This window comes from Nanorana parkeri, unplaced genomic scaffold (assembly GCF_000935625.1).
Source record: "Nanorana parkeri isolate BGI_ZX_2015 unplaced genomic scaffold, ASM93562v1 scaffold179, whole genome shotgun sequence".
Lineage (NCBI taxonomy): Eukaryota > Metazoa > Chordata > Amphibia > Anura > Dicroglossidae > Nanorana > Nanorana parkeri.
Genome location: NW_017306447.1, coordinates 1,464,474 through 1,491,983, shown reverse-complemented (window position 1 = coordinate 1,491,983; position 27,510 = coordinate 1,464,474). Strand labels below are relative to the sequence as shown.

The 27,510-nt window shown below is 41.8% G+C and overlaps 1 protein-coding gene across 2 annotated transcripts in view; it reads left to right on the top strand.

The window, feature by feature from the left end:
• The first annotated feature begins 417 nt into the window (after positions 1-417).
• CAMK2A (calcium/calmodulin dependent protein kinase II alpha) overlaps positions 418-27,510 on the top strand; it is a 136,503-nt gene continuing 109,410 nt past the window's right edge. For both annotated transcript variants that reach the window (XM_018554955.1, XM_018554954.1), the window contains exon 1: positions 418-1,083. In XM_018554955.1, coding sequence (XP_018410457.1) covers positions 1,022-1,083 — 62 coding nt within the window. In that variant the 5' untranslated portion in view covers positions 418-1,021. The remainder of the gene's footprint in view (positions 1,084-27,510) is intronic.

Sequence of the window (27,510 nt, the reverse complement as noted above, 5' to 3'; positions counted from 1 at the left end):
TGGAGCAGAAAATTCTGTTCTTTTGAACAATTAACTTAGCAGGAAAAATGTTGCTTGGAAACAATTTAATACCTGTCTATTGTAAAATATCAATCATGGTTGCCATGGTAACAACATCCTGTCTTCCTGGGAACCGACAAGGAAGCTGTTGTTACCATAGCAATCCATCAGCTAGTACAGAACAGGGTCACTGTCCATGCATATAATTTGGATAGATCTACGATGCTTTTGCCACACCACTGTCCTTTGTTTGTGGTATGCCTGTGATTGAGCTCTGCACTTACTTAACATCCTTCAGTATTCAGGATTTAATAAAAAAAAAACAACTCAGGAGCAGTGTAAAGAGGGGGAACGATGTTTGGGAAGTAGTTGCCCTGGCAACAGAGTTAGGGCGTTTCAGAGGGTGGTTGCTATGGATATGTGGATGCTGACGACGGCTGATAAGGTTGGGAGGACAGATCGGCTTCATGCTTATCTGCAGACTTGTCAGTCAGAGCCCCTGCCTTCCTCACCTTCACGGTAGCAGCAGGGACCAGGCAGAACAAGCGTAACCACAGGGAAAAGAAAATATATACATATATCCAGGTATAGTGCCAGGCATTCTGCAAACTACACAGCGGACAAAGAGCAGAAGCAATACAGACTGGGAGCAGATAGTAGATGGAAATGTGACCGTGGAGGAAATAAAAAAAGCTAAAGCAACACTTGGGAGATAGCTACGTGTGAGAATATTTTAATGCCTTCGATCTAGTGCAGGTGGAGCACGTGTCAAAGTGAGAAAAGCATAGTCGCAAGAAACCAAGAAGAGAGTAAGAGAATAGAGGGGAGCTATAGAGACATCCAAACACAGGGGCACATTACCAAAAAAAAAAAAAAAACAGACTACATCTTTTCATATTTAGAAAGAGGCGTACTGCTATTGTACAACGTGAAGAGGGTGCACTTGTCCTGCCAGCTGCTTGTGACATCTCTATCCTGCTACTATCGAACATCTCGGGGGCTACTGCAGTGTGAACAAGGCATGGCTACCATCACCTGCACACGTTTCAGTGAGGAGTACCAACTGTTCGAGGAACTGGGAAAGTAAGTTGCACATTTCATAAAAGCCCTACAGGTCAGAGCGCTAGGCAGTTATGTTTTCATAATGAGAGTATTGATCTATTAGCCACAACAAGCAATAGTCTTTTAAATTGACATTTTCTATGCCTGCTTTGGTAATGATTTTGAAAAAGCTTTGGTTATTAAATGGCAAATTAACACTGAACTTCTTTTCTTGGCAAGTGTACCCGAAGAGCTTCTACTGGGTGGCATGTGGGGCTTAGTAAAGGCATGTTAATCTGGAAGCTGTAAGGCAGCATGATAATTAGAAGCTTCTAGTAGTGGCAGCTGGGCTTCTTTTAGGTGGCATGCTGACTAGGACCTTCCAGAAAGTGGCATCTGGGATTGTGTTAGGTGGTATGCTGACTAGGAGCATCTAGAAAGTTGCTTCTGGGATTGTGTTAGGTGACATGATGACTAGGATCTTCTAGAAAGTGGCATCTGAGCTTGTGTTAGGTGGCATGCTCACCAGGAATTTCTTGAAAGTGGCATTTGGGCTTGTGCTAGATGGCATGTTGACTAGGAGCTTCTATAAAGTGGCATCTGGGCTTGTGCTAGGTGGCATGATGACTAACAGCTTTTAGAAAGTTGCTTCTGGGCTTGTATTAGGTGGCATGTTGCATAGTAGCTTCTGAAAGTGGCATCAGGACTTTTGTTATGTGGTATGTTGCGAAGGAGCTTCTAGAAGTAGCATCTGGGATTGTGCTAGGTGAAATGTTGACTAAGAGCTTTTCGAGATGGCATCTGGGCTTTTTCTAGGGGTCATGTTAACTAGGCTTTTAGAAAGTTGCTTCTGGGCTTGTATTAGGTGGCATGTTGCATAGTAGCTTCTAGAAGTGGCATCTGGACAAATGTTTGGTAGCATGTTGACTAGGCACTTCTGTAGGTGGTATGTGTGACTATGAGCTTCTGTCGCAAGGCATGGCATGTGTTGCAAAGAGCTTTCATAAGAGGCATGTGTGGCAGTAATTTATGATAAGAAGCATTACTGGCAATGAGCTTCTATAAGTGACATGTATGACCAGGGGATGCAGTGGCTTGTAGGTGGCATGTGTCACTAAAACCTTTCTTACTGGCTTCCAAAAACATTTCACTATTATAAACCAAGGCTGTGTTTTATAGCTGGGGGTGGTAAATATGCATTAAACCTACCTGTCAAAATCCAATTTCCTACTTGAAAACCATGCTAGTACTTGTAGTTCTATCACCATACACCAGTTTTTCCCAAGCTTGGTGCACCATATAGCCTTTCCAGGTACTTTTTTAGCATTCTTAATCGTGATTTCAATGGCTACTTCTCTTTCATAGCACTCTCAGCTCGAAATAACCTTTTCTTGTGTTGTGTTATGTAGGATTGGTGCTGAAATGCAAAAGAGCATACACAATATACAAGCACCGTGTTGGTCTAGTAATCAGTTCACAATAGGTGACAAATTCCTCTTAGAAAACTGTCAGTGGCATATGGCTTTTCAGCGTACAGGGAATTGGCTCACTTTACAAGAATCAAGGACATCGTCAGCCATCCAACTGGCAGAGAGTCAAGAAACCTGTGCTATCTGACTGAAGATTGATGGCATTTCCTGATTTTATATATAGATATACAGTATATATAGATATATAGATATATCTATATATCTATAGATATATAGATATATCTATATATCTATAGATATATAGATATACCTATATATATGTATTATACTTAAACACTGTGTAACTGTGTTTATGGGTAGAGCCAACAATACCCCAAAAGGAATTCAGCTTATCTCTAGCCATATTATGCTAATTACTCCTGGGGAGGCATCTTAGATAAATGTCTGTTGAATAACGTACTATATTGCTTTGTAGTAACTTTGGGCGGTACACACCACAAATATAAGATCTGTAAATGCGTGAGAAGAATTCGAAAAGGCCATGATAGATGGCTTAATGTATTTATTATCAACATGTCCAAAATACATGATACAAAAAAACCTAAGCCTGAAATAGCAATTTAGATCTGAGTTGCCTTACCTTTTCTTTTTTATTGGGGCCCCAGGTGTCAAAGTGCCCCCTTTTGGCATAGCACTGTGTTTCTATAATTGGTTAGGGCAAAGAGCCTTAATTATGAACAAAACATAGTTGCTCATAGCAATTTATTAGAGATTTTACCTTTCATTAATTCAGAGCAGTTAAAAAAAAATTATTGTTGGATAATGGTTCTTTGCTTATTAAATAATGACACAACTGTCAGCGCGTTATTGATCGTGACTGGTCTTTGCTTATTAAATAACGCCACTGCTGTCAGCTCACCTTTGATTATGGACTGCTAAACACGTAATTTTCAAAATAACTTGCATAAATCTGAACTCCAAGCAAACAGTTAAATACACAGATGAAATACATAAATGAACATTGTTTTCCACACCACAAAGCCCTGCTTGACAAGGAACCTGACCTTTCTCTGATGCCGTTTCACTTTCACTTACAGTTGTACTCCCCATCCCTACCCTATGACTAAACAGTGAAAGATGAAGCAGCAGATTGATAAACTAATCCCTATGTCACACTGCTATTTCCTGCTATGAATATGCTCCTTATACTGCACCACAACTGATTGGTTCCTTGTGCTGCTTCTTTTTCCGTTTAGCTTGTGAGACTACAAGATGGTGATACCAAGTCAAAGCCAAGTACTTGCACTGCTTGCAATAAAATACATTTGATGATGGCCATTTTTTAGATCTCCCTGAAGTTCAGCTTTAAAGGGATGCATTCTGTGAAAGGCAAAAAATGATTACAGTAAAGTGTATACCTACGGCCATAAGAGACCATGAGACCAATGAAGCCCAGGAATATAGAGACACCTGTACAGCATAAGGTTAGGGTTAGGTTATAAGGTTTTACACAGGCAGTGGTAGAATTGACTATGAATTTAGAGTATAATTAGAATAATAGGAATATACTTAAAACGGGGGATTTTGGTTAAGCCCCCTGAGTTGCATGCCCAGTAACAGCATGCAGCTTTCCAGGACTCCTAGGTCATATATACTTATTCTAGATCAGTTTGAAAGCCAAGCAACTCCCAGTTTCAGAAAACGAGTTCAGCATTGACAACCTTCATATAGGTGTCCTTAAAAATGAAGTTGTCCCACATGAAGCCCCATCCCGGATTGAAACGATGCAGAAATGGTTACTTCTTTTTAGATTCATGCTTCCATTGCCAAGTAAATAGCTGTGGATTTTATTTTCTTGTATGATAGCTTCCATTTAAATCAGAATACTTGTATCTGTTATACATGTTGGATTTGCTAAGTGCCAACATATTGCTCTACCTGTTTCGGGGTCTGTGTATGCATGTTGGAATGTATGGCAATGATTTTCCTTTTCTGGCGAGGAAAAGCCCCCTCCCTTCTGTTCTTTTAAAGCAACAAAAATCCTGTTGCTTTTAACAGGTTCAATACTGAGGTCATTCCCATAGGATGTTTTTATTGGCTCCAGCACGGCTCTTTCCAATCCCCAGTGGCGTTTGGACATTTGTTAATTTGAGCATTGATGGTTAAGCCCCCGAGAGAAGCAGGTTTAAAAGCGAGCAGGAAGGAAAAATGAATTTCATACACCCTCAGATAGAGTGGATGTTCTGACAGCCTCTTCCCACCCACTGCAGTGTAATGACATCCAGCACAGAAAGCCTTAATGGGAGACCCCACGCTGCTCTTAAACAACCCTTAGAGCTTTATCAGAGGAGTAGAATGGTACTTTGCCACTTTTTGGTTGATGGGCTGCAGATTTTACAGCATTGACAAGTCACTCAAGATAATATGCATGCTAACCAGATGATTGAAAGTTTTTAGGTCTTCCGTGTGGGTTTATTTGCATTCAATTGGATTTCGAGGCTGCTGAGAAGGGTAGAGTAGTTTTCATCTGGTTGGTGGAGGAAAGAGGAAAATTGACCCAGCATGGCTCCTCTATCTAAATGTAATCCAAACACTGACTTGTTTATTAAGCCTGTATTGCCCTGCCAGGAAGAGCTTTAAAAAGAGAGAAAAAATTGTTTTTTTTTAAAGAATGCTAGGCAGCTCTATGGCAATTGTTTTTTTTTGTGTGTTGTAAAGGTATCTTTTTTATGTCCTGTTGTATGAAAAAAGCAAGGCGTTTGCACCTTTTCACTATAGCTGCCACATTTACATTAAGGTCGATGTGTCTGCTGGTATTTCTATGCCCCTAAGCGCAACATTCACAGAACAGGGACACTCCCGAGTAACCCCAGATAAAGAAAGGTCACATTCTGTGTCGGATGGCTTCTGGATGTGGATATGGCTTCTCAATGTAGGCGTAGTATGCAGGAGGGACCAAGACTAGTGGGTGGCCTGGGCTGGCAGCAAGGGAAGACTAAGTCCATTATCCAAGCAAGGTCCAGGGCAGGCTGCAATCAATAGCGTATCTGTTATACCAAACAAGAGGTCACTGCAGGCAGCAATCAGAAGAATATCCATATCCAGGCAAAAGGTCTGGCCAGGTTAGTCTGTAATCCAGGTATGGACCAGGGCAGGCTGGGTTTAGAGAATTATCAATTTTCCAGGAAAGGGGTCAGGTCAGGTGGCAATCAGTAGAATGATCCATGTCCCAGCTATGGTCAGGCAAGGGGTCAAGCAACAGTAGCAATACAAGACAAGGCACAGGTACAGGAGCCAGGAAGCTGAACACTACACAAGCCCAGAATCCTGGACTTGTGATAATCAAATAGAGTTCCCAATCACTGCAGCCAATCAGGAGAGAGGAGGCAGAGAACCACTGACTAGTAATGAGGATGTTGTCTGAGGGGGAGCATTGTCTCTGGCTAATAGGAGCAGAAGGTACATTGGCACCAACAGGCTGGGGAGAGAGAGTATTGGGCTGTGGAGAAGTGGGCTGTAAAGAGGCAGTGATGGGCAAGGTGGGAGTGTGTCATACGCTCCTAACACTTATCCTGTAAATATTTTGCTTTGTGTGAAATTTAACTTTAAATTTAATTTAATTTTAATTTCATTCAAGTTCAAATTCAAATAAGATAAATATACTACCGGTGCATAAAAAAATACAAAAACACATGTACAAATGTGTCATACAATTTGTTTTCTTTAGAAAGACATCCTGAGTAGAAAGGCCAGTCTCCTGCTAGCATGCTACAGATAAGGACCCTTGCTCTACATGTGGAAGCAGTGGTCTTCCTGCTGAGGTGCAAGACACCTCCTGCTAAGCCAGGGAATGTATTAAAGTATACTGTTTTAAAAGTGTAGTTACAGTTTTTTTTACACTCCCATTTCCTTGACCTAGTCTTCTACTTACCTGTCCCCAATCCAGCAGGATGTAGGCAGGGCCGGATTCCCGGCAAGGCCACCGAGGCCCTGCCTCGGGGCGGCACTGAGCAGAGGGGCGGCACAGGTTTTAATCACCTGACAACCGGAACATGGAGTTCCGGGCGCCGGGCGGTAATATACTTTCTACATTTAGCCCTGCTTTGCGCAAGCAAAGCATATTACATTAAAAAATAAAGTAATAAATAAAGTAAAAAATAGTAAGAAAAATATTAAAAAATAAGAAAATAATTATAAATTGAAAAAATAATAAGTAAAAAAAGTAAAAGATCACAAGATAAAAAAATTAAGATTTTTTTTTTTAAAAAGTAGAAAAAAAGAAGAAACAAAAAAAAACCATAACAAAAATTCAAACCAACCCTGCCACCCCTGCTATCTGGATGGCATTCTCCTCCTCGTTGGGGGGGCATTGCCGAACCTTGGGGCGGCAGGGAGGGTAAATCCGGTCCTGGATGTAGGCTAAGTGGCCTTCCTGGCGCTGCACAAGTGCTTGTCAAAATCTTCTCTGCCTGCACTCTGAATTCTCTATTCAGTCCTATGGGGAGTACGTCCTTCTGTAAAAAAAGAAAAAAAAGTGTATCTAAACCTGAGAACACTCTTTAGATGTGATGCTGCATTATTTTTTATTTTTCAGGCTTTTTTTCCTTTATTACCACCAGTACACACTCCCTGTTCTAGGGTGACAACTCCTACTCACTATACTGTATCTATGGAGAAGCAACGTTGTAACCCTGGGTTGTTCTCTAGACTCCAAACACCACCCGCTTTCCTATTCTCCATAACATAGAGAGGAGGAGATCTGTAGTTCTGAATAATAGCTGGGGACAATGTAACTGATTAGATTGCATCACAGGCAGAGAGCACAGAAAATGATCAGCAGAGGAGATTTATAACATCATGCAGGAGTTTTTTGCTTTTTTTTTTTATAACAAAATGCTTTCAATGATATTTTTATTACTTTTACAAAAGGGACTAAGCAAGAGAAGTTTAATTTAGGGTTTACATAGCCTTTAAAGCATCATGTTACCCTATGTTCACTTCAGTGATGACGACCTTTCGATCAAACACCTCTCCATGTCATGTGATAATTGTTGTAAAAACTACAGTTTGAATGCATTATTAGAGAGAGAATGTTCTCTGCTTTATATGCATGGCTACTTTCCACCTGTACAGACCACCAAACAGGAGAAAAGAGGGAGGGCATCTAGTTTTCTATACTTTAAAAAGCCTTCCGACTCATCACAACATCCACTTCGTTCTAAACATAGATACTTATGTCTAGAGGTGGGCAGAATAGAAGAAAAGAAAAAAAAACATAAAACGTTATAACTCACCCCCACTAACCCCGCTTTCCTAGGTATTGGCCTTTGGTAAATACAGCCCTAGCTAGTAGGATGAACCACCAAACGTTGTGATATCTATCAGGAATTCCCGTTTTAAGATCACTGCACTTGGGGTTCCCAGCGCAACACAGTTGCCATGGCAACAATTACGTTTTGCTTTAGCCTCTGGAGTTCCCATTTATATTGCATTGCTAAGGATGTAATAGAAGGAATACGATTCCTTTGCCATGGCTTTGCAATGGCTGTAGCAGGTGAAAAGTTAGAAATTATGAATTTGACTTTAACCAGGTCCAGCAATATCTGACACTCATAAAACTGCCTAAATCCATTTCCCCGTGTTACTCATATTTCTAGAATATTCATTATTATTAACTAGTAGATGGGTATGGTATTCTGACTGCACATTGAAACATCAGTGACTCCATGTATTCTGTGTTCACACAGTCCATTTTCAGGCTGTACCCTTATCGAGGCCCTGACTGAAATAGCTTATTGGGGGCCTAAGCAATGATGACCATGCATTGAGGCACCAATGGCTGGGAACTTAAGAATGAAGATCTCTCTTAGATTGTCAGGAAGGCAAGAAGCCATGTAGGCTATCTCAGGAGGAAATAATGAGAACTTTCAATGCTAGAAGCACTTATTAGATCTCTGCAAGGCTTGGAATTCCTTCCTCTTCTCACTTAGTAAGGAAGTAGAAGACAGTGGGGGTTATTCACTAAGCTGCCGAAGGATTTAGCGGAATGTTTGGCTAATCCTTCGGCCCACTTCGTCTGCAGAAACCCTTTGCTTCAGCCCATACAGCAGCCGAAGTAAACAGCCGAGCCGAATGCCCATGCTAAACAGACAGCCGGAAAAAAAAAGAATGTAAAAAGAAACAGCATAGGGTCCCCCTTCCAAATCATACCAGACCCTTATGTCTGGTAGGAATTTTAAGGGTGACCCCAACACCCAAAAAAACCTTAAAAAAAAGTGGGGTCCCCCCTAAAATCCCATACTAGACCCCTAGACCCCTAGACCACACTGCATGGGTACATTTACATGCAGTTGGGATTTAAAACTTGCAGTTTTAAACTTTTATCATTTTATTTCTGTCTATGTCTCTATGCGGTAGGATGGTAGCTGTCAACAGGACAGTAAGTAAGGGGACGTCTCCCCAGTGGAAACTGGGACAGCAATAAAACCTTGACAAAGATTCTTACCCATTTTCAAAACTGTAAAAACTAACTGCAGTTCTTCTTTATTCTATCTTCTCTATGAACATATTCTGAGCTGTTCAGTCTATTGAACACACCTTCCTCTACAATAAGTATGAGCACTAAAATTAGCTTTACATGCAATTTTACACCAGTCAGATATCATCTTATATTGCCTTATCTAAAACTAAACTGAACTGAGAACCTGTACTGTAGAAGCTGTGCCCAGAAAGGCCAGCAGAGATCAAATGGCCAGTCACCAGGATTGCCTGCAGGATTTTTGCAGCTGATTTTTTCGACATTACTGGCTTACAGTGCCTTGTTTTTCACCGTGTGAAGGCCACCATCTTCATAAAGAAGCAGAACTTTGCATCATTATGCCTGACCTGTTCCCCTGATAACTGGTGATCTGATAACTGGTAGAGCAATTTTTAAGAAGATGCAGGAGAGGTTCAAAAAGCTCAGATCAAAGCAGAATGGATGATGCAGAAGCAAGGAGATCCTTGTACTGCAGGTTTTCAGGTACAGCTCCCTCTCCAGCAAGGAGAACAGTGAGCAACACAGTGGTGACATCACCAAATCTCACTCCAATTCTCATGAGACTAGCAATCAGAGGAAGCAGAGATGATCTCACACTACAAACATACAGATATGGGCCTTAAAGGAGATCTATGAGGTGAGTGATTTCCGCTCATCCTCATAGTTAGAGCCGACCAGTGACAAATAAGCTGTCACAGGTTGGCTCTATCAATTGGGAAGTGAGCAGAAACATTCACAATCTGCTCACTTCTCGATCGTCTCCCTGCAGAGAGAGGTGACTGTCAGTCACCGCTGCCCGCAGGGATTCCCCCCCCCCCGTCCCCTCTCCACCAGCGCTGAGTGGAGGAACAGACAGGGGAGGGGGCGGGCACAGCTGGCTCTGCCTCTAAATAGGCAGAGCCAGCTGTCACTCACGCAGCTGGGTGGATCTCGACAGTAATGTCGGGATCCGTCCCGGCTGTGGCCCTCACAGTAATAGCCCGCAATATACTGAGTTTTGGGTCACAGGAGGATGCTAGTATATGTCCTCCCGTGACCCTAAAGAGAACTATGGGGAAAAACACTTACCCCATAGTTCTCTTTTAAGGCAAGGAGTGCCTAGGTACTGGAAATGCACTGCTATTTAAGGCAAAAGGAAAATATTTCATGGTAGTGCTTAGGCACAACATTTTTTAGCTGTTCCCTGAAACATAGCAAATCTTCAGCCCTTATTTAAGGTATGCAGCATAGTTTCAACCCTAATGTTTGTGGTCTTAGGGGACGGCACAATAAAAAAGGCCTAAGAGAATAACTGAACTCTAGCTGTGAAAATGACAACATTTGCTGTAAGGGAGCTATGGTCTTCAACGATGCTATGACAGTACACTGCTCATTTTCATATTATATGCTATAGCTTCTTATAAGCCACAGATCAACACAAGCAGCAACAACTTGTCAAAGAGATGCAAACTCAGCATGTATATGTGTGAGCTGTGTACTGTAAGACATTAAATCTTTCAAATAGTATCCAGCCTAATGACAACATATTTTAGGATTTATATGTCTAAATAGCCAGATGCTGTATTATGGATTTAACAAGATATTTTATATCCTCTTGTCTTCACATAGGAAGTAATAATATATTAACATGCATAAAGGCTACTGAGGGGTTGTAGGTAATGCAAGGTGCCTAATTATACCTTTACTGTGACAGTTTTCAACAATGAACTGGCAGAGCCCCCCCTGACAAAAAAAATCAGCTATAGTATATGTAGAACAGAAACATCCCCAGCCATATCTCATGTCCCCTTGTTTTGTAATATATCTATCTTAGCATTGTCACATGGAAGGCAGGGGGTCATGCATATGTTATGCAAATACCGATCATCAAAAAATAAGTACTTGCATAAGAACATCCGAAAGCTTTGGTAGCCATCCATCATAGTAATTGTATGACCTGGCGCCTTATGTGGCCAGACATCCCCCAGAAGCCCATGCTTATTGTTATATTATAGCATGAGTGCAAAATGTACCCACTGGAGTCAAACAATAGCTGGTTTGCACCACCTAAATAAGAAAAATAGCTGCAGACGGATTCATATTTCACTTAGAGATACTGTCATGACAAAATGTACCTGTCTGGCCAAACAACAGCTAGGCACTATATAGGGGGCCTGTGTAACTCTGTCTAACTTTAAACTGACCGTGTCACCTTGCAGAAAAAAATTACAAGCTGGCCAGCCTGTAAAAGAATAAGTCTAATACTTACCTGTCCGAAGGGTGAAGAGTCAGATCTCTGTTTCTTTCCAGAGATATCAATTCCATTGCTATCCAACACTTCTGGGTATGTAGGATATTGTGTTTCCCATTGCCTCGTTGCCCCAATGCAGTGGTGCCAATACCACTGGGAAGAAAATAGGTTAATAAAAGCTTATTCTTTTACAAGCTGCCCAGTTTTTAACTTCTCCAGCAAGGCAACAGGGTCACTTTAAAGTCATATCATTGCTGGCCTCTTGAAGAAAATACTGGTTGCCTAGTTGTATCTGTCTTAACTTGTACTTTTAAGTCACAGACCTGGAATATGTAGTATCAGAAGAGTGTCATAATTCCTTATTCCAGGTCAGCGGCACAGAAACCAAGTAAAGTGTATGTAAACTCTAAATATATTACAGTTTTTTTACACAAATAGTTTTTGATTAATTTGTTGGAAAGTTTCTTAGCTGGAGATCCTGCCAATAGCAAGACTTCCTGTTGCAGGCTAAAAAGGTTAGCAGCAGTGTTGTCAGCCTGCCCGTGTGCATTCCTGCATATCAAATGTTTAAACTGAGAAAATGTACCATTCTGAAATTTATGGCAGCAAACCATCTGAAAAAAGTTGGGACAGGGCAACTAAAAGCTGGCAAAGTAAGCGATACTAACAAGGAAGAGCTGGAAGAACATTCTGCAACTAATTATGTTAATTGGAAACAGAGAGTCAGAGTGTCAGATGGGCAGAGGTTCACCAATCTGAGAAAAACTGCTTCTAAAAATTGTCGAACAATTTCATAATAATGTTCCTTACATTAACTTGCAAAGACTTTGAATATATCATCATCTACAGTATATAAGATAATTAAAAGATTCTGAGAATCTGGAGAAAACTCTTTGCACAAGGGACATGGCCGAAACACAATATTGGATGCCGGTAATCTTAGGGCCCTCAGACAGCACTGCATTAAAAACAGCATCATTATGTGATGAACTTCACTGCATGGGCTCAGGAATTCTTCCACAAATCATTGTCTGAGAACACAGTTTGCTGTGCCATCCCAAAATAATCCAGAAATGCCGCCATCTTCTCTGGGTCAAAGCTCATTTAAAATGGTCTGTTGCAAGGTGGAAATCTGTTCTGTTGTCAGATGAATCGAAATGTGAATTTTTTTTTTAGGCAAACATGGGTGCTGCATCCTCTGGACTAAAGGGGAGAGCAACCTTCTGACTTGTTATCAGAGCTCAGTTCAAAATCCTGCATCTCTGATAGTATGGGGATGCATTAGTGCATATATAATGGGCAGCTTGCACATCTGAAAAGGCACCATCAATGCTGAAAGATATATCCAAGATTTAGAGCAGCATATGCTCCCATTTTTTTATAAGGAAGGCCTTGGATATTTCAGCAGGACAATGCTAAATCGGATACTGCATCTATGATAAAAGTATGGCTTTGTAGTAGAAGAGACCAGGTGCTTAACTGGCCTGCCTGCAGACCAGACCTATCACCAATTGAATATACAGTATATGGCGCATTTTGAAATGGAAAAATATGACAAAGAAGGACCCAGGGCTGTCGATCAGTTAGAATCCTATATCAGGCAAGAATGGGACAACATCTTCTCCCAAAACTCCAGCAACTGGTCTCCTCAGTTCCCAGACGTTTACAGAGTGTTGTTAAAAGAAGGGGGGATGCTACACCGTGGTATACATGGCCCTGTCCCAACTTTTTTGAGACTTGTTTCTGCCATCAATTTCACAATTACCTTATTTTTTTCTTAAAATGGTACATTTTCTCAGTTTAACCCTTTCGCTGCCAATCCATGTCTAACACTTTAAACCTCAGGTGGCCACACCATTTTTGCAATTTTTCACTTTTTTAATTTTCAACTGATGTTTTTATAGTTTGTAAAAGACATCCCAAACCATATATTTCCTGAAAGTACAGGCCTGGTAGAATAAAAAGACGGTGCTACTAATTTTGTAGATCCTGTGATAATAGCACAAATGTTTATTAATTCAATATTAAGCTGGGACTGGCACGGCGACTCTATCAGTGGAGATCAAACAGAGATCAGTACACAATATCCCTTTATCTCCTCTTTCTTGCCCGAATGCAGTGTCACTCTCCGACAACAGATGCCAGTGAGAAGCTGCTGAAGCAGATCTCTGCTTCAATAACTTCCCTGGGTTACCCCTGATGTCTCCATAAAGTGGACCTGTTATGTGAATTGGCTATCACATAGGGGATTTTGCAGCCCCCTACGTGATAGCAATAAAGTTAAGTGCCAAAAAATTAAAGCATAAAAAAAAGAAGCTTAAAAAAAAATAGTCACAAATGAACAAAATGTAAAAAGAATAACAGACATTTTTTTTTAAAGTCCCTCGCAAACCATCCCCCCTGCCCCCCCCCACATACACACGCAAACAAGCGTCGGCGGTGCCTACGTGCGAAAACGACGATTCCGCCTATTACGCCACACATGTTAGAAATCGCCGTGAAAGGTAGTTCATTAGTGAGAGCAATAATGCTAGGGCCATTCATTACTGATAACACTAAACTGATTAGCAGTAAAAGCTTTTAAAGCGTCGCCAATGGTCAATTTTGGGTGTGGTTGTTTTCTGTGATTTCGCAGGCATGCACAATTTTAAGGCTTGACATGGTTGGTGTATTTTTACCCGACTTGACCCCATCTTTTATATTTTACCAAAAAATTGGGGTGATAATAAATGTTTCATAACATTTCATAGAGAAACAGGTTTTTTTTCCCAAAATGTAGGATACTTTTTTTGTTATATAGTAAAAAATAAAAGTTTAATTAAATACCACCAAAAGAAAGCTCTATCTGCCCCCCAAAAAATTGTATAAAATTCATTTCAGTGCAGCGTTGCATGATGGAATAAATGTCAGTCAAAGTACTGCAGCGCTGAATACTGAAAAATGGCCTGGCCAGGAAGGGGGTTTAACACCATGGTCTTTAAGTGGTTAAACCAATAAACATTACATAATTACATTGATAAAAACACACTAAAAGCAGTATCAGCACACACACACGCACAACAACATAAATTACAAGATTATGACTAAATCTAAAAGATAAAACTGTATTGAGTTAATAAATAACAAATATTTGTAAATTTTAAATTGCACCTTTTTTCGCAACGGTACAAAAACAAAGGAACGCAAAACTGTTTTCGTGTTGTGGTAACGCCCGATAAGTGCCATTTGTGCGCTGCGTTGGTGTATCTGTTGTGATGAAATGATGCAGGCATACATTTAATCGCAACACGTGCTATCACAACGCACGGCAATGCATCAGAATGCTTTGACATGTTCTGCCACACAATTGAATTAATGTTATTTTACAAAGAAAAATAAATAAAGCACTGCGAATGTTCTAACAAAGCATCACAGAACCAGAGCGCATGCACATAACGTACACCACAATATGGTGCACACTGTTTTTGTTACTGTTGGGGGCTTCAGGGAAATATTGGGGGTTTACCTTTTAAAATAGAAAAAGAGATTGAGGACACAGAGTCCTCAATCTCTTTTTCTGCAGCCCCAGCACTGAATGAACAGCTGCACTCAATACAGAGGCTTCCTTCAGCACCGATCACTCTAGTGTTTGCTCATTACAGGGAAGGATCGGTAGATATTACACATACGAGCTGATCCTCTGCTCGGCAACCTAAACTGCCTGGCCCCGCACAGCTCCACTCTCCGTCCTGACAGCAGCTCTGCTCCCAGCTCGGCATCCTGACTGTCTACACTATCCCCTCGCCTCCAGTCCCCGCTGCCTCTACCGAGGGGACACAGATCGGAGCATCCAGCAGCTCCAAGCGTGGAGGAGAGCGGTGACATTGCCAGCTGGAAACAGTTGTGTTCCGCTGTATGCCTTATGTCGGTGGCAGGGAAAGGGTTACACATTGGATATGTTTTCTATTTTCTATTCTATTTCTATTTTCTATTGTGAATAAAATATGGGTTTATAAGATTTGCAAATCATTGCATTGCATTTTGTTTTTATGTAGATTTTACACAGCGTCTCACCTTTTTTGGAATTAGGGTTGTACATACGTTGCTCAAGTCATCCCATTTCTTCTATGTAAACACTGCAAACCTCACTTTTAATCTTCTCACTAAAACAGTTCAAAGAAAAAAGGAAATATAAATTGTAGGGTAATGCTGCACGGTTTCTCAGGAGCTTCATGAATATGTTTCTGTCAGAGCAAATATATAAAAAATTTAAACACAGAAACAAAAGTTTAAAAAGTAGTTCTGAGCTTGAGCGGTTGTGGTGGGACTCATGGGATTCATAGTTCCACAGCAACTTCAAAGGCTGCTTTCTAATGATAACAAATATTTCACAAAGATTTTCTCTAACACCCATAAGGTGCCTGAAGATACTAGATGGAGACGGCTTGCGAACGTGCATGTTTGTGCCTATGGAAAACCAAAAGGGATCACTGCAGGCTTTAGCCTATCATGGAAGAAAACATTGCAGTCAGCTTGGAAAATCCTCCCCATCCAATCAATTCTCCTGAGGATGCATCAGGCTTTGGGGAAGTCCTGCAGACATATGAAGGTTCCCTGCTCCAACAGCCAGATTAAGGCTCATGTACACAGGTTTTGTTTTCCTGTGTTTAAAACACACGTTAAATGCATGTTAGCAAAATCCCATTGACTTCAACTGGGCACTACACATGGCAATTGAGAGGCTGTGTTTGACCTGCTTTGCATTGCACTGTGTTTCTTTGGCTGCAGCAGGTCTTCCAGCAAGGAGCAAGGTTAGTAGACCTCAGGCAAAAGAATCCTTCTGGCCTCTAACCGTTCACTTGGCTGCAATACAATATGGTGCTTGTTACCAACCTTGAGGTATATCTAACCTAGGAACAACAATTTAATCTTGGAGTTTACCTTTCCTTAGCTGTGGTGGTTGCACTTGTTTTCTATTTTTGTGGCCAAGTACAATTTCTGTAAATACAGAAATGTTCCTGTTGATCCTGATAGAAAGCCAGTGTCCTTGCATTCTTCCTGTGTGCTGTTAAATATGAAACAATGTTAGCAGCTTACCAAACTATCTTCTATTAGCAGCGCTGTCACTCCCTATCCCCCTTACTGGCAGGATCACCAGGTGATCACCAATCCAAGCTCGCTCCCATTTATTTGACTAATTTGTATTGAATTATCGTCTATAACAGGAGTGAGCTTAGAGTGGTGATTACTTTACAACACACACAGGCACCATGGGAAACAAAAGTAGCCCCCCTCCAGAAGGAAGGACAGTGTCAGCACCAATTCAGAGATGATTTGAGGATCTACAGCCGAGTGATACACAAATAAGATACATTTTTGTTAATGGTTCAGGTACTTGAATGCATTTTTAAGATTTAACTCCTGAGTTTAGAGTCACTTTAAAAAAGAAATGAATCCAGCCACCACATATAGGGATAGGTAGGCTGCAATATATATTAAATAAATGTATATGCTTTTAAAACTGTTATCTGACAAATCTGTGAAAGACAAGATTTGTTCTCCCCGGTGACTGGTCTCTTCCTACTGCATTACTATTGGCTCCTATACAACAGACTTGAATACAGTGGAGCCAATAAAAATTTAGAGCATGGAGTCCAGCAAAAAGGAAGAATAGATGTGTCTTGTTCAGGTTATGGTATAGATAGCAGTAGATATTCACATTCTACTGAACTTGTTCTTAAATTTTGAAGACATTTCATCACTGATCCAAGTGGCTTCCTCATTTCTTCCGCTGGGAGCAAAGGAACTGAAATCACTTTGCACAATTTCTCAAGGCTGATGTATTGGGAGCCAATGGAAGTCTATACAGTTGACCAGTGTTCAGCCAGCTTACACAGAGCCAATGTAAAAAAAAAGCGTGCTGGATAATTGCCCCATATGTGTTATCAACAATCAGATTTGTTCTCCCTTGTAACTGGTCTCGTCCTACTGCATTATTATTGGATCCTATACAACAGACTGGCAGCCGCATACAGTGGAACCAATACAATTTTAGAGAAAGGAGACCAGCAAAAAGGAAAAATAGAGGTGTCTTATTCAGGGTATGGTACAGATAGCAGTAGATAGTCACATTCTACTGAACTTGCAGTTACATACAGTTGTTTGAAAAGAAAAGTTCAACCAAAGAGAACAATAAATAAATAAATGAAAAGCTTACATCACCAAAACCCTAAACCTGCAGTTGATCAAGAGAAAGGCAGAAACACCAAACATGGTCCGATGTTGGACATTAATTTACAGACACAAATAGTGCTCCCTTGTCATTGCAATGTAAAGTGAATAACTTGCACCAGGTTGATTATAAGAACCATTGATGTATTGTATTTATACAAATTGTTGTGCAGGGCAGTGTAACGTTCGTACCGCCACTCGGTCCGGCGGCACGGTCCGGCGTCGTTCTGCGCAGGCGCGCCACAGGGCTCCAGCCTCTCTGTCTAGGAGACACACAGCGGCAGGCGCGCCACAGGGCTCCTCCCCCGTTCGCTCGAGCCGTCGGCTTAAAGCTGCGGTTCACTAATTGATCGGCGTCCTACTAACGAATGTGGCAGGATGCTGATCAACACAGTGTCCCCCTCACCTCTCACTCGGACCCCTGGACAACTAGAGAGATCCACCTGCTGTGGACCCTGTAGAAGCCGGGATGGATCTACTCTCATACAAACCGCAAGTACCTGGGTCTCTTTGCATAGGACCTCAGGAAGTATTGTCTCTGCTGATAGCATCCTCATACTTCAGTGCATTGACTCTGCCTATGTTACAGCCATTTGCTTAAATCATTGAATGTGCCTCATCCTCATACTTCAGTGCATTGACTCTGCCTATGTTACAGCCATTTGCTTAAATCATTGAATGTGCCTCATCCTCATACTTCAGTGCATTGACTCTGCTCATCAGCATCCTCTTGCATAATATTGAAGGTACTACATAACCGCTGCAGATCATTGCCTGTAGCTACTATCTACAAAACTGCTGTGTTACTGCAAGCACTTTACTACCACTTCAGTCCGACTACTCAATCCTGTTGTAGAGACATTGCATGTGAATTAGCCTCCACCTCATGGTACTCACCTCATTGTTGCAGGAGTGGTTACCCCCAACAACACACGGGGTATGATGTGAAGCAGCTCCCTCTCTTTACATTACAAATTTAGTTCCTAAGAAAACAATATAACGGTAGGAAAAAAAATACATTCCATGATCAGTTTTCAGCTACACAATGCATCTGAGTCATCTGTTTTCCAACATGTAAGATGACTTCACCCTTTCTGGGCATCTTATTGCTAATATTCAGTTGTAAGATGAAAGCCCTTCATCCATTGTTTTTCTGGAGTATACATGATTTTTAACAGCACTGCCCTATTAGGTGTCTTTCCTCTTAGGATATAATATAACTATAACTGAGCATAAAAAGCCTATACATTACGGCATGCATTGCATAGATGATCCAGTGACTGCGTGGCTACAGTCACTAGAGCCAATCTGAATATTTCTCCTGAAAGCACAGAAGGCCTACTCTCATGTAACCTTTGTTTCCCAGGAATCGGAAGTGATACATTTTGCAGGGAGCATTGATTAATGAGCAACCTATTTCTTTGTGCAGCCTACTTTAAGTGCCTGCCATAGATACAGTATATTTTATGGTGTTACATAAAGGCTGGCAGGCCCCAAGAGCCTTATAATTTTACTTGCATATTCTGTCAGCTAATGTGTAAGAAGGATTAATTGGTGTATTGCAATGTAAAAAACAACTGCCCCGTTTTGCACAAATCACATCTGATCTTAGTGGAAACATAATTTATATATGGTCACGGTTAATTAAAGTGTCACTATTAGGGATGTTAAGATACCAAGTACCGTATTCTGTGCAAGTACATGTACATGTACAGATACTTTTCCAGCTCCAAGACTAGACTAGAGAAGAATTCAAAAGTTAGGAGGCAGCTGTCATCTTTAAGGAGCCTATGGAGCTCCTGGGATTTGTGCACCCCTGTTTTAATGCATTAGTTTTTTTATTAATATATATAAGGGATGCACCAATACCATTTTCCAAGTCCAAGTACTCACAGATACAAGTACTGATACATTTTAGTTTATTGTTATGTGACAGTTTTTCTAAAACAATGCAGGCTAACAATTTCAGGACAGTGGTTGAGCGCCAGAGCCATGTCCCAGCTGCAACTGCTACAACCCTGATAGTTCTCGTGAAAATGCCAAGTATCGGCACTGGTATCTGGACATCCCTATTCACTAGGGTGTGTTTTCCTGTTAAAACGTTTCTTATATTTACTTAACTTCTTTACCATATTTTCATGATGGCAAATCAGGCATATATTTTGAAGTGCATCCTCTCGTGGCTTTTATATGAATATGTAAAATAAAATAATAAATCACCTATTGGAGACATAAAGGAGGTAGAGGTGGGGGGTATGGAGCCTGACCAAAGAGATATCACCTTGAGGAAGTAGGGGTGGGGGGTATGAAGCCTGACCAAGGAGACATTATCTTAAGAAGGTGGAGGTGGGGGGTATGGAGCCTGACCAAGGAGACATTATCTTAAGAAGGTGGAGGTGGGGGGTATGGAGCCTGACCAAGGAGACATTATCTTAAGAAGGTGGAGGTGGGGGGTATGGAGCCTGACCAAGGAGACATTATCTTAAGAAGGTGGAGGTGGGGGGTATGGAGCCTGACCAAGGAGACATTATCTTAAGAAGGTGGAGGTGGGGGGTATGGAGCCTGACCAAGGAGACATTATCTTAAGAAGGTGGAGGTGTGGGGTATGGAGCCTGACCAAGGAGACATTATATTAAGGAGGTAAAGGGGGGGTTAGGAAACTGACCAAAGAGACATTTTCTTAAGGAGGCAGAGGTGGAGGGTATGGAGCCTGGCCAAGGAGACATTATCTTAAGAAGGTGGAGGTGGGGGGGTATGGAGCCTGACCAAGGAGACATCATCTTAAAGAGGTAGAGGTGGGGGGTATGGAGCCTGACCAGGGAGACATTTTCTTAAGAAGGTGGAGGTGAGGAGTATGGAGCCTGACCAAGGAGACATCATCTTAAGGAGGTAGATGTGGGGGTATGGAGCTTGAGCATAAGCCATTATGAACTGGGGATCCATGGCTACTACTAGGTGGAACACAGCTTCACCTAATGTGCAACTTAAATAGTAAAGTGTCTAATGCAGGGGTGGGCAAACTCCGGCACACATAGTCATCATGTTTCTAAATAGTTGACTCCAACTCTCTCAGCTTGGCTTCCCTGAACTTAATAAGCAGGGCTGTCCCTATGGTCTACTCCGCCTGAGGAAATGTAATTCCGGCGGTGGGGGGTGCTGACAGGGGGATTGTGGGGGTGGTAGAGGACACCGGACCGTGCTGTCAGAGGCTCTCTGTGGAGTCCTGTCCAGCTCATTGATGTCACTGGTTGCTCAGCACATGGCAACCAGTGACGTCAGTGAGCCCCCCTGCCACCACCACCTGGCTGCCCCCCAATGAGATGCCACCTGAGGAAACCTCCTCAGGCCGCCACATTATAGGGACAGCCCTGATCACATGATACAGAGCAGCTCTCCATCTACTAGCCTGAAGAAAGAAGGGAGAAGGAAGGAGGGAGAAAGAAGGAGCAGGGAGTAGGAGGGGGGAATGTATTGCCTTGCTGTGTCTGTGTATTTGTGGAGACTAGACATGTGCAATTTGTTTCGTTCCGAATGAAAATTCGGACGAATATCGGCATATTCCGACAATCGGATGCATCCAAATTTCCGAATGAAACAAATAACGAATCCGAATGCATCTAAATTTTTGATAACAAAAACTTTTGTATGCATCCAAATATTTTTCAGTATGTCATTCTGAATCAATTTATATTGTTAAATGTAAAAAAAAAAACCCAGCATGGAGCCCCCTCCCCAGTTGATACCAGACCCTTTAGGTCTGGTAGGAATTTTAGAGGGGCCCCCAACGGCACAAAAACAAAAAAAAGCATGGGGTCTCCCCTAAAATCCCTTACCAGACCCTTAAAAACACACACAAAAAAACAGTTTTTGACAAGTCTTTTCTAAAAAGAAAAAAAAAATTGGATTCGTCCGAATCCGAATCCCAAAACGAATTGACTTTCGGACCCGAATCCCAAACAAAAAATAACAAAAAATGAAAGGAACCGAAACAAATTTTTTACCGGCGCACATGTCTAGTGTAGACACACACAGCTTACTAACACACAAGAGTGGCTCCATAGGACCCTGCAAGGGAAAGGAACCACCGTAAAACAGGATATCAGGACTAGAATTTGGGATCGTTGTTCGACTCGAACACCGGCAGTTCGTGTGTTCGGCAAACACAGGAACTGTCAGGGTGTTCAGTGGGCTGTTCGCCTGCTGAGCCCCCCACAAGGCACTACACCTTGTGAAGCTCTGATTGGCTAAATCCTTGCACCTGACCTGTGGACATTATGTGGCAGGAGTTCGTCATGAGCAGACAGGACGGCGGTCGTAATTTTTACGAAACTATTTATTTGTTATTGCTCTATTTTTTATTTCGTTGTTGTCATGGACAACGCTGGACGTCACAATTGACCCTGGTTTATGTCGGTGGATCAATTTTTTTTTTTTTTTTAAATAAAAGACTTTTTCAAAAGTCTGGCCTCTTTTTTACAATTTAATTTAACCCTTTAATAAATAGGTAGGGGTACAAGCACCCCTTACTCATTCACGGGGGGCACATCTGGGGGCCCCTTTAATAAAGGGGTACCATGATGTGAATAAGCCCCCCTGCCCACATCCCCACAACCACCCCCCTGGGAAGAGGCCCGTGTCCCCATCGGCACAGGGACAAGGTGCTTTTCCAGGGGCAACCCTGGAAAAGCACCCTCCCAGTGCTTACCGTATGTGGCTTGGTATCGCAGGCTTTCCTGCCCTGCCAGAGGCCTGTGCTCGGATCAAGTCTGGTTGGGAATTTCTTTGGAATGTTTTTTCCCCCCATCCTCCTTAAAATTTCTACCAGACCGTAAGGGCCTGGTATGACTTTGAGGAGGAAACCCCACACACTTGATTTTTTTTTAAATTTTACATGGGGTCCCTCCTAAAATTCCAACCAGACCTTAAGGGACTGGTATGACTTTTGTGGGGAACCCCAGGCTTTTTTTCTTTATTTAAAATGGGGTCCCTCCTAACATTCCTACCAGACCTAAAGGGGTTTGGGAAGGGGAACTCCACGCTTTTTTTTTTTTTCCATTGTCACAGGTCGGCTCAGATTATGAGGCTGAGTGAAAATCACTCGCCTCATAATTCTCCTTTAAGTTTGAATTCGAACTGAACAGGGGGGTATTGGGCCCATCACTAATCAGGACCAGTGCTCAGGAGACCAGCTGATTCTAAAATAAGCTAAAACTTTTCAACAAGGAGCAGCATCCATTCTAAGATATTTCATCAGCATCTGAAATCGCTTAAAAACCTTTGGACTTTAATATCACTGTAACTGGACCTTTTACTGTTAGTGAGTCACAGACCTGGAACAAGTATGCCGTTTGGAAATGTTGATTTTGTTGGCATACTTATTCTGAGTCAGTGACTGACAAGATAGTAAGGTCAGACATGGAGAATGACAGCCTGGCAACTGGCAAGATCTGAAATAAGTCAGCCATCGCAGCTTTTATAGTTGTGATGTGACATTATCCAGCTTTTTCATAAAGATCTGTCTCCTCCTACCCCGTACTGTCACTCACAGCCTCACTGAGAACTATGGAAGGGGTTTAAAAGACAAAGACGGAGAAATAAAAGAAAAAAAATATGTGACGGATCTCTCCAGGTAGAAAGGCAAAATGTTTGGAAAGGGAAATTCAAGTAACAATGTTGTTTTGACATAATATGAAGGTGACACAATTATGCTTTTGCATGGTATTTGATGATAAGCAAATGATGCTGGAAATTGTTATTGTTATGTACAGCCTTTGAAGCCGAGCGTATCCATCCCAGCATGAGGCATTCTAGGACTATACAAGTCTCTTGTGAGCATCATACTGATCTGTTGTTAGTGTAAAATATTCAAAAAGGGGTTTTTGATGCCTAAACTCTTGTGAATGAATATGGAGGTGACATTGCTATGATTGGCTGCCCACCAGCATGCAGGAAAAGCATAAACACAGGGAGGTGAGCTCAGCTTCACTAAATGCCTGAGTGCTTGTTTTCACCTTTTTCACAATTTGTTGCATTTTGGTGCTGCTCATCTCCTGCAGCTTATTTGCAGCCACCTCCAGGCTACATGCACTCCAACAGTAGCTGCATGGCATATTTCAGGACAAATTTCTTGATGGTTGCAACAGTGGAACATGCTTGTATAATGTGTGTTGAAATGGTTACTTGTAGTCTCCTTTGGGAGAGAGTCTGGAAGGCTGACAATGCAGTTGTATAATTGAAGCCAGGGACAGAGTCTGGTCACCCTATAACAGGAAGTGCCTGTTTCATGGCCAGATCACTTGTATTTTTTAAAATGAAAGCTGCAGATTTAAAGTATTGGAAATTACTTTTGAAATTAGATTAACATGTTAAAGAAGAGCTCCGGGCTTCCACACTGCAAGGGTTAACTGCTTGTTTTTATCTAGGTGCCAGTAAAAAAGCTATACTCACCCAAATCGCTGAGCCGACTCCCTGGAATGTTCCTCAGTGTCTTCACGTCTATACTCTGTGATGAATTAGGCCTGGCTTGATTTCAATGGGGTCATTTACGTGCGTGAAAAAGGTTCCTGCACTATTTTATACGACGCGCGGGTCACTTTTTTTGCTGTCGCGCTTGCATGCACAAAAACATGGCACAGAACTGTGCGGCTTGCCAGCCGCGTTAGGGGTGCCATAAGAAGTGAATGGCACCGCAAACTCATTTTGCATTTGTGCTCGTTTCCGCAAATGCACGGCGATTGCACACAAAACGCGAGAATCCCCGCGTGCTGTTGGAACTCCCAGGTGTGAACCAGGCCTTACAGGACCTTAGACCACTGCGCTGGAGGGGGAGAGAAGGTGGAAGGACTGGTCTAACAGCAAGCCGTCTCCGAGGTTCAGGTGAGTATAACTGTTTTACCTTTGCACCTAGACAAAAAGGAGCACTTAACCCTTGCAGTGCCGAAGGTAGCCCCACTGCAAGGATTAATAAAAGTTTTGCCCGGAGTCTTTCTTTAAAGCTTATATATGATTTTAGTTATTGGGTTTTCATACAGTATAGTTTAAAGGTCAACTGTACCTTTGTACAACTGTCCTATAATAAATTCACCCCACTGCCCTGAGTATATCCCACTAGAACATATACTTATAAAAATGTCCTCTTCATACTATACATGTGCAACATTGCCACATTCATTCATATTCGAAAATCATACTTCAACGCCTTAAGGCCACCATGAGTACGGCTTTCCTAAAAGAATGAATAGGGCTGTGTTGTGCATGGGTAGAATGAAACGATCATTTGTGGGAGAAAAGCTGTGCAGGTCTGAATAGGAATATCTTCTAGTGGGAGGCATTCAGAGGGGTTGGGGAGATTTATGAAAGGATTGGAATGTTAGCGCATGGGGTAGCATGTGACTCACTGCTGTTCCTCCTAAGTGACAACAATAGTCCTTGAAGCTGCTCAATTGGGGTAGCCCTCAATTGGCTGCTCAGGCTCCAGCATTGTCCCTTGAGTCCTCAACTGTGTATGCTTTAAAGTGTATATAGTGGCACCCCTGCATAATGAACCACTTCGCGCAGAAAATTGTTGCAATTACAAATGTTTAGGCATTCTCATGTTTATTTCTTTGCTTTGTATTGATATGACACAAAAAAGTGGAGAATAAAAAGCCAAATCTGACACATTCCACGCAAAACTCCAAAAATGGGCTGGACAAAATGATTGGCACCCTCAATTAATATTTGGTAGCACAGATCTTGGAAAAAATAACTGAAATCCATCGCTTCCTGTAACCATCATTGAGTTTCTTACACCTCTCTAGAGGAATATTGGACCACTCTTCTTTCACCAACTGCTCCAGGTCTCTCAGATTGGAAGGGTTCCTTGTCCCAACTGCTGTTTTGAGATCTCTCCAAAGGTGCTCTATGGGATTCAGATCTGCACTCATCACTGGCCAGTCCAGTATTCTCCATCGCTTTGTCTGAAACCATTTCTGGGTGTTTTCTGACACGTGCTTTGGGTCATTGACGGAGACCCAACTTTCTGACACTGGGCCCTACATTGCACCCCAGAATGCTTTGGTAATCTTCAGATTTCATAATGCCATGCACACAGTCAAGACATCCAGGGCCTGAAGCAGCAAAGTAACCCCAAAACATCAGTGAACCTCCACAATGCTTGACTGTAGGGACTGTATTTTTTTCTTTAAATGCCTCATTTCTTTTTCTGAAAACAGTAGAATGATGGGCTTTAGCAAAAAGCCGTCATTTTGTTTAGTCTACCCACAGCACATTCTCCGGATTTTGACTTCCCGAGGTAAGTTTCGGCAAACTCCAATCTTTTTTATGTTTCTGTGTTCAGCAATGGGGTCCTCCTGAGTCTCCTACCATAGCATCCCTTTTTATTCAGATGGCGACGTATAATGCGAGCTGACACAGTTGTACCCTGTGCCTGAAGGTCAACTTGAATTTGTCTGGAAGTTGATCGAGGGTCTTTATCCACCATTCCAACAATCCTTCACTGCAATCTTTGATCAATTGTTCTCTTTTAACCACGTCCAGGGAGATTAGCTACAGTGCCATGGGCTGTAAACGTCTTGACAATGTTGCGCACAGTGGACATAGGAACATTAAGATCTCTGGAGATGGACTTGTAACCTTGAGATTGTCAATGCTTTTCCACAAATCCTCAGACAATTATTTGCTGCTCTTTCTCTTCTCCATGCTCCGTGTGGCACACAAGAGACACACAACGGAAATGTTGAGCCAATTTTTCACCATTTTAAGTGGTTGCTGGTGTGATTTCTATATTGTCAGCGCCTGTTAATTGATACAGGTGAGTTTAATTACAAATTACAGGAGCATCTCAGACTTGGAATGCAATTATTTCTTGCAATTTGGAGAAGATGCCAATAATTTTGTCCAGTCCATTTTTGGAGTTTTGCGTGGAATGTGTCAGGTTTGGCTTTTTTTTATCTCCACTTTTTTGTGTCATACCAATACAAACAAAAGAAATACACATGAGAATCCCTAAACATTTGTAATTGCAACAATTGACTGTATATGTTTGTTATGCATTTCTATTCACACAGCATACTTAAAAATAACAATAATAATAATTTAAAAAATTCTTACATTTATTTCAATCTTTTCAATCAATTTTTTTAATTATTTATATCAATAATTAAAAAAATTCTTACATTTTCAGCTGTTTGGTTGGAACAGGTTTATACAGGGGTGGCCCTAGCCTTTTTGCCACCTGATGCCAGGGGGTGGGGGTGCTGGTGGTGCATGTTCGGTGAGGGGGCAAATGGATGCTTGTGCTGACGGGAGGCATCATCTCACCGTCCAGCTCTGGCTCTGGCCAGCACCCCGCCTAACTCACCGATGTAACTAGTTGCCAGGAGTTGGGTGCGACACCAGCCATAGTGTCCCAGGTTGGTAAGAGCATTGCTAGAACTGACAGCCCAGGACAAATGATAATGAGATCTGCCAGCACAGTACAAATAGGGTTATTTATGGTAGACATTAACTCCCCAGCCCCCTCCTTAACATTATATAGAAGGGTACAATTTCAGATTTGGAGTTTTCCGAAAAGAGCAAGTAAATTATTTAAATACAGTATTTGTTTAAGTTATGTGATGTGAATGGGAACATGTAACAAATATAAAATAGGCGTTATCCCAATTTGACTGCAAAAGTGGAAATACACTTGAAGTCATGACTTGGGGACTACACAGGGCTTCTTTTAACTGTTCCTGGGGCTGAATGGAACAGCACTTGATCGAAGGAAAGGTAAGTATAATCAATTGTTGGAAGGGTCATTAATGTGAACCTGTAGCTTTGCTGTGCATGTAGAAAGCAAAGGTTCACTATAATTATACTTTCTCAATTGCCCATCAAGGGATAATTCTGAGACTTAGGATTATGCTGCTGCCCCTATGTCTCCAAATTCTTTAGCACCGTGTCACCTCAATGGACTCCAAGAAATTGATTTTATGGTAAGAATAAAATACTACTTACCTCTATCATCCATTGAGGGACACAGCTCGGAAAACTTCTGAGATGTAGAGGCAGCATAACCC